The 17504-nt window shown below is 29.6% G+C and overlaps 1 protein-coding gene across 2 annotated transcripts in view; it reads right to left on the bottom strand.

Annotated features, from left to right (window-relative positions):
* The window catches only part of LOC142327879 (facilitated trehalose transporter Tret1-like), a 318438-nt gene that overhangs the window by 259818 nt on the left and 41116 nt on the right, over positions 1 to 17504 (bottom strand). Inside the window, exon 1 of one of the 2 annotated variants that reach the window (XM_075371355.1) lies at positions 4270 to 4407. The exons of the other annotated variant lie outside the window; for it this stretch is intronic. Coding sequence (XP_075227470.1) covers positions 4270 to 4299 — 30 coding nt within the window. The 5' untranslated portion in view covers positions 4300 to 4407. Of the gene's footprint in view, positions 1 to 4269; positions 4408 to 17504 lie in introns of those variants that run through there. 2 annotated transcript variants of the gene reach the window in all.

Raw genomic sequence — 17504 nt, 5'->3', positions numbered from 1 at the left:
TGAGTCACTTTCGTGTAAATATCTCATAGATTCGAGGCAAACGCGGGTACGATAGTAATCACATTGTTCAGGCTCTTGCTTAACACAGGTATGATACAATTCTTAAGCGCATTCCCATTTAATTCAATCCATTTTAGTAGCTGTCCATCGGTTTCCTTAACTTCTTGAACTCTGTAGACTTCTTACCTTCATGGCTGGAAAACATTTTGATAACTTAATAAAAACTGTAACGATGACATAGTATTCAGAAAGATGATTAAGATATACGATTCTAACACTAATAAATAAACAAGACTTACTGATTCACAAATGAGTATACCCGTAGGAGTTCATGACTAATGAGAAAAAGTTTGGATACGTCAAACTTCCACCCGATCGGCCTTTTAAAGTTTACTGAAGAAAGACGGCATTTTCAACATAGATTCTACTCCCACGTCTAACAGATTAAGGAAACGTTGATTGTAAGATGTTAAGTGATTACCATGATCTGTTTCTTCTATACCATTACTTGGAGATTAAAATATTTTGAGATTTTTCGTCTCATGTCCTTGCTTTACTACGTTTGGACCTGTATCAATTTTATTCCCTCTTTCCCTGAAACGCCATGCTAAAATTTATTCAACAAAAAATTGAACTGGTTTTAGACATTGAAACTAACCTCATTATTAGAAACTACATCTCATTATTTACGCGGTGTACCTTTTTCGACATGATTTCAAAGAGGTACGCTAAAGCCTGTAATCCCGCTCCAGATCAATATGATTCTTCAAGAACAACTTCCTTGATACAGAACTATGATTGCAATAATTTTTAAGATCTACCATGGCTGAACCATGTCAGGAAAAAACTGCTAACAACGTTGATGTCCCAAAGAATTTACGTACTTCATTTAAGGAAACTAAAACTGTACACAAGACTCAGACTGAAAATTTCAAAAGTACATAAAATTCTAAAATTTTTTCAATCACTGGGTTACGTATATTTTGGGTTACTGGGTTACATTGACTTTTAACTCACAACTTCGAGCAGAGGCTCGAAAAGGTTAGAAAAAGGATTTTTTATACTTATGAACAATGCGGCAAACGGGAAAGCAAATGTACGAAACAGAATAATCTTTCAATTGGTGATTGATGAACGTAAATTGGATATAGTTAAAGCGAAACCAAGAGTTTACATCTGTAATATCGGGTCGTATGGGCGTTTGAATAAAACGAATATAATTTTAAATCACTCGATCTACATTTGATTTTCTATACTTGACATTTATAAAATTATAATGTACCAGTTCCATTACGATTGCATGGTGGAAAAGTACAGTCAAATCACAAACTTTCTAATGGCCATTATTTTCGTCTAATGTTTCTTATCATGACCTTTTGACAATATTGTACATGATATTGACTTTTTCGGTACTTCAGACTAACCCTGTGACCACAAGTGTTTAATTAAAATAAATAAGAATAAACTTCGTAAGTTCAATTACGAGATGAACGGTAAAGCTGTTCGTGATTTTGTGGGGTTACGTGCTAAGATGTATAGCATTTTTCAGTGTGATAATAAAGAGAAGTTTGTCACAAAGGTAATCTCTAGGATATTCATTTCAAATGATCTTAATCATGAACTCTCAAAAAGTGTAGACCTTTACTATTGAGCTAGTACTGAAAATGTACTTTTTAATAACCTGTAATGTACTCCTAAAAATAAACATCTTTCTCTTTCCTGTTTATCCTCCGGTAATTACCGTTCAGATAATACTTCAGAGGATTATATGTGTGAGTGTAAATGAAGTACGTAGTCTTGTACAGTTTCAGTTCGACCATTTCTGAGATGTGTGGTTAATTGAAACCCAAACCACCAAAGAACACCGGTATCCATGATATAGTATTCAAATCCGTGTAAAAATAACTGGCTTTACTAAGACTTGAACGCTGGAACTCTCGACTTTCAAATCAGCTGATTTTGGAAGTCACGTTCGCCACTAGACCAACACGATGGGTTAAAAAATAAAGATCTAAACGTAATTAAATAACTACAGATTTTATAAGCACCTACTTCAATCAACGAAATAAAAAATAAATAAATTAACCCACTTTTTAAATTAAGTAGGTCAACAATTGTAAGAAAATGAAAACTAATACATATATTAGAACACACAGCTTATTACTTTATTACTCAAATTTGATATAGATAATAATAAGAAGATTATTTTATAAATTTAAAAAAAATTTAGGTCAAAGAAAATATTTTCGGTGAATCAGCTGATGAGTGGTTTTTTAACGTCATCAATATTGCCGTTAGCTATGTTTGTATTCAGTGACTCTGAGGTAAGTTTATTAATTTAAAATTTACAAAATTTAATTACCTTTGAAGAAGAAATAGCCGTCGAAAATTAACTTAAAATTTTTTATTGATCCAGCTCTGAAATTATAGTTAATTTTTTCATTAGGTCTGAAATTTATTCTGGTTTCAGTATATATTTAAATATTTATTTGACTTTATATAAAAGCTCCAACCCGATGACCTAACCTTTTGGGTGGAACTGGAAAGCTAAGTGAATGCAATACATAAAATTTTAATTTTTTTTTTTTTTGTTTTATCTAGAGTCTTTTGAACTTTATAGGAAGCTAAGATATGAAACTTAGTTTTCTGCAAATGAGTTTTACAACTATTTTGCATTTCAAATTTGTATCATACATTAAAACTAGATATTTAATACTTTCAACTTCTCTATGTCGACGAATCAATAATTTATCCAAGGTAACACAGTTAAACTACAGCTTAAAGCTAATATTAGTGTCGGGTAGACCCAAAGAATTGTTGAAAGTTTATAAACTTTTTTTTAATAATAAGCATCATACTATTATTACTGAGTTAGTTTTATACGATCATGTTTCATGCTATAGATAGAAGATATACTAAGTACTAAACCGTGCAACAGTATCTCAATGTATGTCATTGATATAAAGTAAAAAAAGTATGAATAGAAAATAATTTTTTGAGAAAGTCCAAAATCTTTAAATAAATTGAATTAGTTTTGAATTCATGAGGGAAGTTCTTGGGAACTCCCCTCTAGATAACTGTTTTATAGTTCAACTGATACTCCTGTAATCCATACTTTTATACTTTAAGCAACAAGGTATTAAGGGGGAACAATATTAAAGCCATTACTCAAGCCTAAGAAATCCTCTAGGTATTTTCTATTGATATGCATATTTTGCAATATCATCGTAGTAAACTCAATTAACGCGTCTTGTTTGGTTGAAATCCATACTGAAGCAATTTATACTTATCTGTAAATTTAATTAACGTGGATTTGATTTATTTTTCTATTTCCTTAACTAGATTACTTTTACTCTATAATTTTTAGGAAAAGTTACCTTGACGATTTTGTAAAGCGGTTTAATAATAGATGTTTTTAAAGGGCAGGGAGTTTTCAATTTTCAAAATATTTATTTGTAGTATAAGAGAGAGTGAGTCTGAGGTATAGTATTTAATTTAAGGACTCGATCAGTAACTTCGTTGAGGTGAAGATTTGAAATATTCTTTAGTTTATCAGTTACTGACTGTATTACGTGAGGAAAACTGAAATTAGAACGAAAAGTGTACCCACCGGGTTGGTCTAGTGGTGAACGCATCTTCCCAAATCAGCTGATTTGGAAGTCGAGAGTTCCAGCGTTCAAGTCCTGGTAAAGCCAGTTATTTTTACACGGATTTGAATACTAGATCGTGGATACCGGTGTTCTTTGGTGGTTGGGTTTCAATTAACCACACATCTCAGGTATGGTCGAACTGAGAATGTACAAGACTACACTTCATTCACACTCATACATATCATCCTCTTAAGTATTATCTAAACGGTAGTTACCGGAGGCTAAACGAAAAAAAAAACGAAAAGTGAGAATTTAACAATTTTGGATTTTTATGGTTTTATCTTTGTTGTTATATTACTGGTTATTACATATTTACGATAGATTTTCAAAGTTTATTTGGATTAAATATCTGTAAATACATCTTAATTATAATACAAACACGATTCTTTTATTGTGTGTATATTATAATGTTCAACTGTTGAATCGTTGGGTTCTGACATAATTTCAAAAGATATTCATTATTTTTTAACAGATGAAATCAGAATTCGATAATTTTCCTAACTAAAAAAGAAAAATCATATATATATATATATATATATATATATATGTGATTGTGTGTGTGTGTGTGTGTGTTTATATAAATACAGATATTTTTGGTTATAAAATAAGTAGTACTTACAGCAATAATAAAACCTTTATCCAGATACATCTAAAGGAAATTTAATGTACTTGCACACTAAAAACACAATTTGAAAAACGAAAAATGTTAAAATATTAATTTTTTTTTGAATATTAGATATGGTCCCGTGAATTTTACACATAGATTGATAAGTAAAGAAGATGGTGTTTCTTATATACGGTTTATGAAGTATTTATCATATCAAAAAGTAGAAGATAAAATTTAATTAATTATTGTTTTCAATAATAAATATTTTATTTAAAAATGAATAAATTCAAGTTAAAAGGTTACTTAAATATGACAATTTTAACACCTAATTGAATTTTTTGTAGATACTTTTATTAGAAGGTCAATAAACCTAAAGTAAATATTTTTTATCTTACATTTTAGTGAAGAGGCTATTTGAAGTGTTATTTCGGTTAGAATGAAATTGCAGACCTAATTTCAACTGTCAAGAACACTGCTATGATTAGAAAGTGTTTATTTTACCAATATTAAAAAAATTGACTGGAAAAATTTCGAATTGTTGAACAATTACAAATTTAGGAAAGAATATTTTTAGAAGTACGTTAAATACTCTAGTAAATTACACAAATGAAAAAAATTAGAACTAACTATTTTGACTGAGTTGGAATAAGATTAAGAGAAACAAAAGAAATAAAAATAAAAACTTTCTTTATATTACACCACAATTTTTATATCATATAAGGAAAACGTAGTAGAATTTTTATTTGTAAACGTCCCTACACATCGTGATATTTTTCTTTTTCATTTTAAATTACATGGATACTGACGTTATTGATTTGTCTCATATTTGAAGACTCTAAAATAAAGAAATGAAAGAAAATTGATCAAGCTAGTCATATTTGTGAGCAATTCCTTATTGCATGAGGAATTTCATGTTTGTTTTGCAGCATCGTTAAAAATAACCAGAGTTTTGTCAGTCAGCTAGTAAACTTCTGAAGCCATTATGATTTGCTTTTATGTAGCGAGTAAACACACAAAATTAAAATATAGAATAAAAATTGTAATTTTTAGCGATGTGAAAATTAACTATTATTAAATTTTTAGTTACACACTGGAAGAGATAGCGATGATGTTGGTTTATTTCAAGATGAGAGTAATTTTCTTAAACCGTCCTAAGTATTATATAATTGATAAAATCAATAAATGAAGGAAATATAAATGGAATGGCCGCTTACTATTTCAGTTCAGTAGAAATCACAAAAGACTAAAACAATAAGACTGACATATACATATATATATATGTCGGAGAGGCGAGGAGATTTGTCAGGGATTCAACGCCTTGTGCTTCACTCATTCCCACCATTACAAGTGGAGAATATATAAGATTACAATAAAGTTCAATTAATAAAAATGAGTAGATAACTCGTACAATGAAATAATTACAAATGATAATTATCACTTATCAATAACTCAGTAGCACACGAATTACAATATAAGATTAATTCAATTTAGAATTCAAATAATATTAAAACAACTTGCGATAGACCGAGGCTCAGGGAAATAACGAATTCGCGATCACCTCTCTGTCTGTTCGATCTGGGTTCGAAAAGCAAGACTGACTTTTCTCAATATTCTCAAATAATATGCCTACTGCATATTTCCCTTTCCTTATTAATTTTATGATACCCCTATCGTCCTGGGATCCCGACTACGTTGACAACCATGTGCCTACCTGGGCCTAAGCCTACCGCAATAAAACAATTTAAACCTTATTCTACAAAATATTACAAGTAATAGTACATTTCTTAAAACTAATAAAAATACAGATATTCTAAAGAATATTCTCATCGTTTTGTCGGAAGATACTCCACTGTACTTTATTCTCCAACATATATATATTCGGGAAAATAAATTAGTAGAATTTTTTACAGAAAATAATAACAATATTCTTTCTCTACGTCTTTCTCTAGGCTTTGCTAACGTCTTCACCACAGGCTTCCGCTACTTCTTCACCAACTTCGTTGCTTTATTTTTTAACGTCTCGAAAAAAAACATTGTCCTTTTCATTTCATGTGCATATCTCAATACAAACTGATGAAACAAATCAGTAAACAAAAAAATGAAAAAAGTAATACCTTTTTTTCAAATCATCTTCAAATTTCAATTTTGAAGTCTGCATCAGTAAAAATAAAGAACTGTTATTAATTTACTGCCGTCTTCAAAAAGTAAAAATTTATAGAAAAATTAAAAAGATATTATTTTGTAGTTTTTAGTGTATTTTTGACGCCCGTTTTATTATTTTATTTTAATTATATCTAGATACATTTACAAAAATACCATAGGAAAAAACTGCTCACAAGAAACGCAAAACTAAGAAACCTGCCTATTAATCCTACAGCAGGCGCGTGCTGCATGAAACACCGTGATACTGTTCATGAAACAATAAAATATAAAATCACGTAATCTGATTTAGACTTAACTTTAATTTACACATAAATTAACAAGCGAATATAATTAAATAATGTGTAAATATGTTTAGAAAATGTGAATACTTTTTATGAAAAAAACAATGTTAACTTAATTGTAAAAACACTGACGAAATAACTGGAAGATAATTTATCAGTTAAGAATTAATGAAGAAAAATTATTTAGGCTAAAAACGTACCCTGATATCAGAAAATAATATGTAATAATAGTAAGTAAATTTTAATCATAATCATAATGTGCAAAAAGTAAGTAAAAATTAATTCTTCAAAAAAATGAGTTAAATATATGTAGTTAAAATGAAACTTATTTTTCCATAATTTTAACAATATGAGTAATTCATTTTTACGAAAGTTTAAATTATCGATAAGAAATTCGAAGAATAAATTTGCACTTTCATTTTCATACCTCTCAATACTTTACAGGTCATACTCACAACCTACATCTGACCTAAGCAAAACAGATTTTCTCGTCGTTCTTTACACATAAAATTACCACAAAAGTCGCATTTGATGAAATGCGACTTTTGAAGTGCTCTTCGGGTAGTCATAAAGAAACATATTTTCTTTACCCATTTCTTTTTCAGCAGCTTTTCTTCCTTTTTTCCCAGTACCACAAGAACAGAAGAAACCCACAAATATCAGTTGGCAGCGAAGGAATTCAAGATCTATGATTTTAGATAATTTTCTATCAAAGTAAGAGCAAAATTTTCTTATGTTCTCACGATCTCTGGTGTTCTGAAACGAAGGTTAATTTGAACGTAATTCTGACGATCTTAAGAGATTTTAAAAAAAATTTAAATGATAGAGAACACGTTTCTGCTACTCTTGAAAGAGTATACATTTTGTAAATAACATCCTTACGCACTTTTGTGACGTTATATTCCAAAATTATACATTTTTTCAGTATTTTCAAACCAGCGTCCGATTTATTCGTGCATTTTAAACAAAAAGTAGTTGTCTTTTTTAACGTACAAATTATCGACGTATACATGACGTCTGTAATGAGGGCCCAGATAAAAGTGAACCATTTTTTCTATGCTTATTGTTGAGAAATTTCGTTGAATCTCTGGTTTTTTCAAAGTTCCAAGTAGAAGTTTTTGTAAAAACTACCGACAGGATTTTAACAGGTGTAATAATTATCAATCGTAAGAATTGTCTTTCTTTCTTCAATAGTTGAAATAAATCGATTTACAAGACTCGTCTGGTGAATTTGACCCAACATGTGATCCTTTATCTTTTTGATTTCCATAGTAAATTTAAAATTGTGGCACAAGATAAAGAGTAAATTTTTGGTCCATATTTTTCGAGTTTGTTGAACAAATCCACATCCATCTCAAAATGCACCCAACATCTCATCGATTGCTACAATTTATACGGGATATAATTTTTAACAGTTTTAATAAAAGAAGAAATAATTGATCTAATGGGACCTAATTTGTTGATACACATTCAAATTGTCCAAGCTGACTGTTCATCAAATCTAACACATCGTATCTTATGTGAAACAGAAAATCTTTTTGACTAAATGTACCTAGAAGATTCTACTGCAATAGGAAATCTATCTTATTCGTACTCTGACATTTTGTACCAGTAAGAAAAATAATTCTTATAATAACCACAATTTTAGCTCTCTCTATAATTTTACACCCTCTTTCTCTGGAATTTTAAATAAATAAATATATATTTGTGTGTGCGAAAATTGTTTTCTTTCTTATTTTCCAAGTAACATATTACTTAGAAATAGGACATATTACTAGTTAAAGGTAACTACTAGCATTTCATCTATGACGTCTAAATCTATCAATTTTGTAACAGGACCAATTTCATTTATTAAAACTTGTGGTGGTTGTTTAAGTACAGGTGATTTTTTTTCATTCTTGTGTACCACAGTTTGGTAGCACTTTCTATCTCCAAATGGTCTTCTGGCTTGTTCACCGAACACACAAGCATCTTGAAATTGCCACATGCTATCTGATGATGCTGATAATTCTATTTCACTGTTGTCATTTTTAACTGCTTCTTTCTAACCACTCATATCAGCTTAATCAATACTTTTTCCATTTATCGGACAAATTCATATTGATATCAAGTTTACTTTCTTCATAAATGTGGCGATACATGACCGAACGAGCTAGAAAAATAAAGTGTAGCAAATATGTCTTTACTCGATACATTTAATATTACAACTTAATTACTATATAAATAAATAAATAATGAAGGTAATGGTGTAAGCTTCTAAGAAAAAATCAGTTAAGTAACAGTACTGTACAAAGAACATCGGGTAATCTATTTAAGTAAAACATATTTAATTAAAAACAAATTTTCGGGCAATGTGCCTAGGTGGGACCACTAAACTGTTGAAAAAGAAAAGAATTAAAAAGTAAACAGACTACTAACAAGGGCAAGTTGAAGCTAAATCGAATATGTACTACAATACGTTTTTGCTTTAAATAGTACAACAAATTAGATTTCCTGTGTGATACTACTTTCAGTGCAAGAATAACATCAATCTTTGTTTATTGTGCTATAAAAATCTAGTATTATCAATGATGACAAAAAAAATTCGAAATATCTATATAGAGAATGTATGTTTTTTTTTATTAAAATATTCTTGACGAAAATTATTCAGGAAAAATTTCCAAAGGGGATAAGATCATCAAGAAAATGATAAAACTGAACGATTAAATTATAAAAACTGAAATGATAAAACAAATGATACAACTAAGTGAGTAAACTGTATAATTGTAAAACAAATTTATCACTAGTATTACAATAAAATTCTGTTAAGTCTAATATTATTTAAAAAGCTGAAAAATTACCAAAGATTTCGGTAATGTCCACTGTTTTGTTTATGTATTTAAAGAAAAACGTATTAAAGAAAAAATGTATTCAAAGAATCGGTAATAGATTTTTACTAAGGCTATTATAATTAATTATAAACAGATGTTTTTTTTCTTCCATGAAGTAAAGACATTTTAAAAATTGTAAGTTATATAAAATAAATACTATTATTATTGTAATTTATGTAAATTGCGTACTGTTATAAATTGTCAATTATTGACAAAGAATTCTATAAATATAATATACAGAAATTTAATTACGATGATCATATTAGAAATAATAAAAATGAGTTTTCAAGTATAGAACACATACAAATATTAGAAATAAATAACAACAAATCAAAATCCTTACTCTCAAAAAAATACACAAAAAAAAAATTAGCAACCAAAATATAATTGATGAACAAATAAATTTGAACATTATGATTGAATTGGGAGAAAATACATTTAATTTATATTATTCAGATTCAGATTTAAAAATATACATTCCAGTTAAATTTTCTACCGGAGATTATAACAGCAGCAGAATATATCATTTTATATCACAAATTGAAATGGTAAACATACCTTTCTACATTTTTAATATTTTGATTGTGTTTTTAATCTAATTTTCTATATCAAAGTTCTGATTAACTGATATCTCTGCTAAGGTAATTAACGTAAAGGAAAAATAAAGCATCGGGTGGTAAAATTGATTTATATAAATCCTAAGAAGCAATTAGCTAGACTATTTGTTAGTTATATGTAATTTGATTAATTTTACAAGAAGTACTTTCAAAATCAGGAGAATAAAATCGAATAAAGTTTACTGGTTTCAGTAGCAAGCATATTTCAACAGCAAATCAGTGACTGATTCATTACGTCGGATTAAAATTAAAGAATTTTATACAATGATAAAAATTCCACTTCGCTCATTAGCTGAAGGTTCTTGAAAAATAACTTCGAAATATTGGTTGAATAATAATATAAATGTTAATTTAGATGTTTGCATTACATCTCTTTGTTTAATGACATCCTCTATGAGCGCACTATCAATCTTTACTGGAGCGGTTTTATTTTAATAAAATGTTTTTATTACATGAGTATTGTAGAAATTATCCGGTCATTTCTTCAAACCATGAAACGATTGAAAACTATCCTCACAGTTTCGATAACAAACTCTTAGTTTTTGTTTGTTTTTAATTTGTTACGATACTGTTTACGCTTATAATAGAAATGTTTATAAACAGAAGCTCTGTTTATAAGTTCAGTCGACAGTTGCAATCAATATTTATTTAAAGTAAAAAAACATATTTATTTACGTATCTATTTCCAGACAAAATATTTATTTTTTTTATTTATTACACCGTAACAAAGGAAAATCGATTAGTAGATGACACAATTTTCTAGTCTATTTTTAGCTGGACTTTTCCAAACAGTTTTCTAAAGAAAAAAACAATAAATATAGAGAAATTAACAAAACTATAATGAAAGCCCTATAAAACAGATGATTATGAGATCGGGTGATATTGTCTATTTCATAAATGCATTATTTTTCTAAATAAAAGTAAAAATAGATTAACTATCTTGTGCAATGGTGTACTACGACCAAGATATGATCAGCTCATTCTCCTAATACACACTGAAATATTGCGTACAATCACATGTTCCGCTTGCACACGTCCTGTGTGTTATATACGAAAAAGTTCACTTTAGTGTCGAGAAATCTAACACGGTTGTGTGGTAATATAGCCATAGTAACACTGTTACTATTATTTTTGTTACGGTCAAAATTCTGTTATTTTATTTTTAAATTTCATTTTTTTCTAATGAGGTGTTTTGATCAATTATTAGCAATATTTTGATTTTCTAAGAACTCATAAATATTTCACATATAGGAAACTTTTTCGGCTGGAAATTGTTTTTTGTAAAGGGATTTACAAATAAAAATTAGGAGTTTAAGAAAATAATATATTGGTTCTCAATATTTCAAATTTAAACTTTCCTTTTATTCATGAAGGAATGACTACTTTTTTTTTGTCTTCAGTCATTTAACTTGTTTGATGCAGCTCTCCAAGATTCCCTATCTAGTGCTAGTCGTTTCATTTCAGTATACCCTCTACATCCTACATCCCTAACAATTTGTTTTACATATTCCAAACGTGGCCTGCCTACACAATTTTTCCCTTCTACCTCTCCTTCCAAAATTAAAGCAACGATTCCAGGATGCCTTAGTATGTGGCCTATAAGTCTGTCTCTTCTTTTAACTATATTTTTCCAAATGCTTCTTTCTTCATCTATTTGCCGCAATACCTCTTCATTTGTCACTTTATCCACCCATCTGATTTTTAACATTCTCCTATAGCACCGCATTTCAAAAGCTTCTAATCTTTTCTTCTCAGATACTCCGATTGTCCAAGTTTCACTTCCATATAAAGCGACACTCCAAACATACACTTTCAAAAATCTTTTCCTGGCATTTAAATTAATTTTTGATGTAAACAAATTATATTTCTTACTGAAGGCTCGTTTCGCTTGTGCTATTCGGCATTTTATATTGCTCCTGCTTCGTCCATGTTTAGTAATTCTACTTCCCAAATAACAAAATTCTTCTACCTCCATAATCCTTTATCCTCCTATTTTCACATTCAGTGGTCCATCTTTGTTATTTCTACTACATTTCATTACTTTTGTTTTGTTCTTGTTTATTTTCATGCGATAGTTCTTCCGTAGGACTTCATCTATGCCGTTCTTTGTTTCTTCTAAATCCTTTTTACTGTCGGATAGAATTACTATATTAATTATAGTAATATATTATAATATATATAGTAATATATTATTAATTTATTATATATTATATTATTATATTATTACACTTCATTTACATTCATACATATCATCCTCATTCATCCTCTGAAGAATTATCTAAACGGTAGTTACCGGAGGCTAAACAGGAAAAAGAAGAATTACTATATTATCAGCAAATCGTAGCATCTTTATCTTTTCACCTTGTACTATTACTCCGAATCTAAATTGTTCTTTAACATCATTAACTGCTAGTTCCATGTAAAGATTAAAAAGTAACGGAGATAGGGAACATCATTGTCGGACTCCCTTTCTTATTACGGCTTCTTTCTTATGTTCTTCAATTATTACTGTTGCTGTTTGGTTCCTGTAAATGTTAGCAATTGATCTTCTATCTCTGTATTTGAACCCTAATTTTTTTAAAATGCTGAACATTTTATTCCAATCTACGTTGTAGAATGCCTTTTCTAGGTCTATAAACGCCAAGTATGTTGGTTTGTTTTTCTTTAATCTTCCTTTTATTATTAATCTGAGGCCTAAAATTGCTTCCCTTGCCCCTATACTTTTCCTGAAACCAACTGGTCTTCTCCTAACACTTCTTCCACTCTCCTCTCAATTCTCCTGTACAGAATTCTAGTAACGATTTTTGATGTATGACTAGTTAAACTAATTGTTCTGTATTCTTCACATTTATCTGCCCCTGCTTTCTTTGGTATCATGACTATAACACTTTTTTTGAAGTCTGACAGAAATTCCCCTTTTTCATAAATATTACACACCAGTTTGTATAATCTATACAATGAATGATGAATGATGGAATGACTATAGTTTTATAATATTTAATTTTGCAAAGTTATATCACGGGAATTTTTCCAATTACAGGTTATTGCACCGTGAAATGATGAAAAGTTGCTTAATTTTTTTTTTGTAAAATATGGAAGTTGTTATAGGAACAAGGAAAAAACTTTAAAAACGAAATTAAAAAGGATATCATATTTCCTTTAGAAAAAATCTTTATTTTTACTTTCAACATGATGAACGTTAAGATTTGAAAAAATTGATCATCGACTAAATATGTAACATCGATTTGGAAGTAAGTGGTGTACTTTAATTTTGATGCTTTTTACTTAAGAATAAACATTCTGTATTTTTCTTATTAGTTTCGTTTAGAATGAAAATTTTTCTTGAAGCTAAGAAGGATTAAGTAGGACAGATAAGAAATTTTGTTAAAAGTTTGAGAGTGCATAATAAATTCAACATAAATTTACTATTTTTTTCAAATTCTTTGCTGTTTAACTAAATTCTCAATAAATTTACAATTTTTATGTTAAAGGAGTATTATCTGATATTAGCTCTGAACACTATTTGCTAATAGTGACATACTCTCAGTTATTAAAACTATTAGATTTTCCAAAATATTTATTCAGAATTCTCTTGAAGAAAAATTTTTATTTTTATTTTAGTGAATAGGTATAAAAAAATATGTGTCTGCAAGTGCAGTTTAGAATAAAAAAGAATTACTGTAATATTTTATCCTCAGACTACTGCATCAACATCCAAAATATGGGAATTCTAGTGATTTATAGCGAAGGTTATAAATCAAAATTAAGATTAAAATTCTTATAAAAAACCTTATAAGGTTAAAAAATCAAAATTTTCTCAACTTCAATATTCTAATTTGCTTTATGAGGAAAATAATCGATTAAGGATATATGATTTATATAGTATGATTAGTAGCTTAGGAAAGAATTTGAGAGGATATTTTCAAAAATAACCTTCTTAAGGCGGGTTTTCTTTATAACGGAATAAACTCGTTTCGGGTGATAGAAAAGATTGACCGGCCACTCCGATTACCTCTACAAGGAAAAATGGTCAGAGTGTTTTCCTAGAAGGCGGAATATGAATTCCACCTAGCGTTGAAGTCCCCGCCCGGAGTTGGTATGCAGAGGAGTCTATTTTATAATGAACAGCGATTTGGCCTAGTATAGTGTGTGTGTCTCATCATTGCTTTGTTTATGTATCCTGTATTTTAAAGTTTAAAATGTATTTTTAACAAGGTTTAACTAATATGAAGTTCTAATCTTAAAATTTACTTTTATATTAAAATTTCCAGTTTGTTTTTTATTTAATATTTTGAGTTTCAATCGCTACTCTTTTTCATATCAAATGAATTTTTCACAAAGCAAAGTATGAACAGCTGGTAGATTTGTAGCTGGACTTATCATTTTATAAAAAACGGGTGCAAAGTTCATAAACCTGGTGAAGAAAGAATTGATACGAGCTTTGAAAAATCTGTAAATAAAACAGGTAAGAATTAGCTGTAAGAAAATACTGAATTTAATCATTTGCCTATTTTAAAATATTACTACTATATAAAAATAAATTGTATTTCATAAATTCATAAAATGTTTAAACATTTGTACGATTTAATTTTTCCTCTGAAATAATCAGTAAACTTCTATGAATCCTTCAAATTTGCTCCCGACCGAAGGAATACATTGGTCCATAGAATCAATTCCACTGGTCTGTAGAAAACTCATCTAGCTCAAAAATGAAGACGAGATAAATTTTTTTTCAAATGCAATAGCGCTACTGTCAAAAATTCCTTTTTGATATTGTGAGTTAAATTATTACGACAAAAATGAGATTAAGTGTTGAAAATGAAAGTGGTTAAAGAGTTATGGCAACGGAGTAATTAAGCGAACTTCTTAGCATCTCAACATTACAGTATCAAGAGGATATCAGCCGTGGCCCGTGGCCTTACCAACTTATAATCACAAATGCTGATTTATATAAGTAACATTTTCAAGATTTTACAAGATGAAATTTCACTGTCCTTTAGAAACAAATATCAATTAATTTAGTTTTGTTTTACTATTTTAAACATTATTGTCGTAATGATTTTTGATTTTATTTTCTTTAAATATTCAGTGTATTTTTACACAAAATATATATGATAGCGTATGCTCAAAGATTTTTTTGGATCTAATTTTCTTTAATTTAGTTACTTCAAAGTGGGAGTCAATTTCTAAGCTGGCGTTTTCGGTTTTTTTTACTCGATTGTACGAAACTTAAATTTTTCTTCGTAATAATACTTACCTGTATTACAAGTGTGAACGATCACCTGTGGATCTAAAATATGATTTGAATTCACTTCATCGTTCAACAATTAAAGATAAGAACAAGCCTTTATTTTTTCAGTACAAAAACATATTATGAATCTGTTTGGTTTGAAATACTGCTCAATAAAAAAAATTATTTTCCTTGTTTATCAAATATATTATTAGTAATAAAGTGAGTCCTTCCTGTCTTTTGAAATACTGTTCACGTTGCGGCTCAAAATATTGCTTCTTCAAATGTTGTTCCTCAATTGTCGGGCTGAACTATACGGATGAGATTCAAATCCCATCCAGTAAAGTTATCCGATACCGTTTCGTTGGAAAACACTCAACGAAGTGATTTAAGCTCCGCTGTACTCCAAGGGTGTCTGATCCCTCCTGATTTCTCATCCTCCTCAGCAGGTTAATTTCGTTGGAAAGAAAACCTACCTTATATCATTTTTCAACCCGTAGAATTCACAAACGAGCTGGCTCCCAAAAACGGAAGTTATGATGTAGGACAGCAGTAAGTATTGTTGTATTATTGCATACATATAGAAAATAAATCAACTAAAATGTTTAATACAATTATTAAACAACTCCTGTTTTAGTCTCATCTTATAGGGAATATTGTCGCGTGTTCGCGGCTCGATCAGAATATTGAGAGATTGACAGATGAAAATGTTTATATACTTGTACTAATTATTAATTAATTATATAACATATAATTACTAATTAAGTATATTTGCTGTATTGTAATGTTTATAGTACAATTTATTGGTTTAAAAATATCAGTATAAAAAGATAAATCAATAATAATGACAATAGTAAACGACAATCATAAAACAGCAAGTAAAAAAAATATATTTATAGTAATCACAACCACAACAATAATCAGAATAATAACAGATAAAAATAAATCTCTCAACGATAATTAGATTAATGACAATAATGCAAAACAGTGAACAATAATAATATTAAACATCAATAACACAAATAATAATAATAGTAAACAGAGATTACATACAAAACAAAATTTAAAGTAATCCTCAGGATTTATTGACAGGGAGATAAACAATGAAAACCAGAATTCGGTCCCATTGACAAAAGACATTATATGACCACTAGTCTTAACAATTTTAACCATTACTCTTATATTAACAATGATAGTACAATAGATAAGACAAGTATAAAGTTCTTTCACTTCAAATTACTTTACTGTTCACAAATAAAACTACCCTAAAAGTTTATGAATTAAATTTAGTACATTATCTCTTTCCTTATAGTCTTACAGTAAATCACTGAACCATTACTCGTGACGTTACCTTAATTGCGCCGACTTAGTTCACTTTGAAATTCGCTCCTTCACTGACCTTCTCGCAGAATAAATTCGCTGACTGACGTCTCGAGGAATGATTCGCAGAATTCACATCGCAGACTCTCCTCTTGGAATCGAAGTCGTAACGTCTCACTAGAATGGCTCGCAGAACTGATTTTTAACTGGTCTTTCCAGGAGTATATTTATAATCCTATCTTCTTTACCTGCTGGACCGGGCCCAACTCAAAGCGTGAGAACGATCGACCGAGCCCTTTCGTTCACATGCATGCCTTGCCTTGGTCCGGTAACTATTCATTCCGGTAAAAATAATTGTCTGTTTGGTTCCGGTAAAAATATTTGTTCATTGTGTGTCAGGGAAGTATTAAAAAAGACTATTGTAAACCGACCTGTTACATTTACTAAAAGGATTTACGATATTTGGAGCACCGTGGTTCGTCAGAAAAGTCACTCTTCGCTACGATGCCGGACTACACACCGTATCCGAGGTGGTGGTGGCATAGGCACGCAGACTGTTCGAGAGAGCGGCCGTGTCCGAACACGGCCATCTCCGTGACATCTGCCAAGAGGACCGTACTCCACAGGGTATAAGAAAACGGCCTCATGCCGTATTAAACGAACAACCGTGAAGAGGCGGTACGAGAGTCAAAAAATGACAAACCAGGCTTAGGAGCCTGGTTTCCTCAATTGTCGGGCTGAACTATACGGATGAGATTCAAATCCC

The sequence above is a fragment of the Lycorma delicatula genome, chromosome 1, assembly GCF_047948215.1.
Source record: "Lycorma delicatula isolate Av1 chromosome 1, ASM4794821v1, whole genome shotgun sequence".
Lineage (NCBI taxonomy): Eukaryota > Metazoa > Arthropoda > Insecta > Hemiptera > Fulgoridae > Lycorma > Lycorma delicatula.
Note: the sequence above shows the minus strand (reverse complement) of the source record. Positions and strands in the feature narration are given on the sequence as shown.